The following is a 1577-nucleotide window of genomic DNA, read 5'->3' on the forward strand; positions in this document are numbered from 1 at the left end:
GGGATCAACGTAGAATTTCAAGCATGTCCTAAGATTTACAAACACAAGAAGAATGCGATCGAACTCGGTGCTAGCATGGTCATAAGGCTCACAAATACAAGCAAATGTAACGTTAGGAAATGTATCGATCTGCTTACTCGGAGCGCAATGCTAGAATGCTCTTTGTTTTACTGCGATAATCGCCCCGAATTTGCTATGGCAATAAACCCCCACCTTAGATGTTCTGAGTATGTCCCAGCTTATTATTATTATTATTATTATTATTATTATTATCTCATACATACGATAGTGCATACGAAGCTGCCCCAAGGTCAACGTATTTGCTGTCTTGACTACGCGACAAGGAAATTCAGCAGGCATATTTTACTACAGGTATTACTGAATGCTCAAGCCTGCTGACTTTATGAAAAAATACTGTAGCATAAGACATTGTATCCTCAACTGTGAAATTAATTAATAGCTCAATTCTCGTTCCGCTATTTTTCTCGACAACGAACAACTCCACCAACTCCCCGTGCGATCACCCACCGCGAAAAACTATATCAAGAACTGCATGCGCTTTACCTACATCCTCACTGTTATTGTCGCGACAACTCTCCACGCCAGTGGCACTACTCTCGCTGCCACTAACTTTCCCAACGTTTTGATCAAGAATGGCGAGACGCTTGACACCGTCGATGGAGTTCAAATGGACCGTGAACGGCTTTTGCGTCTCGTGGCAGCAGAAACCGAACAGATTGAAAAAGAAAGATTCATGAACAAGCTCGGGCAGTGTCTGAAAAAAAAACTCACCTCCGGAACAAAGGCTTGAAAAGATGCCAGATCTGCGCGGAAATTCGAGGAGGAGATGGATCGGATCCAGCGACTCCGCGAGAACATCATTGGTGCTGGAGGGACTCCAAAATACTAGGAAAGTAGGCACCGGGAAATGCATTTTTGAGCCATGATTTTGTCATCATCATGTCCGCAGCTGAATATGAACGAGTCGTCATCTGCTTAATAAAAGGAGCACTTCTTTCTTCACTCTCAAATACACACCACCCTTTGCCTGCTTGATGTAACATACACTAAGGCATAGTTCTCTGTCAAAATGAGTTCGCATCGATCATTTTCATCATAATCGCACAATGCAATAGTACGTCGGCAGCATCATACAGAACGCACCACAACAAGCAACATCTTTGAATTAGAACTTTACGGTTAAAAGCTCGCAGTGGATGTACTAAGTAAATAGTCTAGACTGTGGTGCCCGGACTAAACCTCATGTCACTATTTATAATTTTGTTCGTTGGATGGAATACAATCAGTTTTTTTTTTTTTTTTTCAAAAGTGGGAGACGAGTATATCTAGTTAAAGGTCAATAACAGCGGTGAACAGCAGAGCGACTCGAACACTTATATAAATCTGTTTGGGTTGCGTTAACGTGATGTTTTACGTATAACGTTAAAATAACTGGAGGAAGAACTTGAAGATGCAAGCGCGTGGACGAAACGCGGATGGATGATAACAAAAAAACGTTTCCTGGTACAAATTAATTCCGCCATAGTATTTGCTATATGTGATTATGGGAATGTGTC

The 1577-nt window shown here is 41.7% G+C and overlaps 1 protein-coding gene across 1 annotated transcript; it reads right to left on the reverse strand.

The window, feature by feature from the left end:
* Window positions 1-4: 4 nt before the first annotated feature.
* Window positions 5-882, reverse strand: PPTG_04418 (hypothetical protein; the record flags this gene model as incomplete). The annotated part of the gene is made up of 3 exons (XM_008896662.1): window positions 5-28; window positions 569-712; window positions 793-882. 3 exons carry the CDS (start codon window positions 880-882, stop codon window positions 5-7), a joined length of 258 nt encoding a protein of 85 aa, XP_008894910.1.
* Between the last annotated feature and the right edge of the window lie 695 nt (window positions 883-1577).

The sequence above is a fragment of the Phytophthora parasitica genome (genome assembly GCF_000247585.1).
Source record: "Phytophthora parasitica INRA-310 unplaced genomic scaffold supercont2.5, whole genome shotgun sequence".
Lineage (NCBI taxonomy): Eukaryota > Oomycota > Peronosporomycetes > Peronosporales > Peronosporaceae > Phytophthora > Phytophthora nicotianae.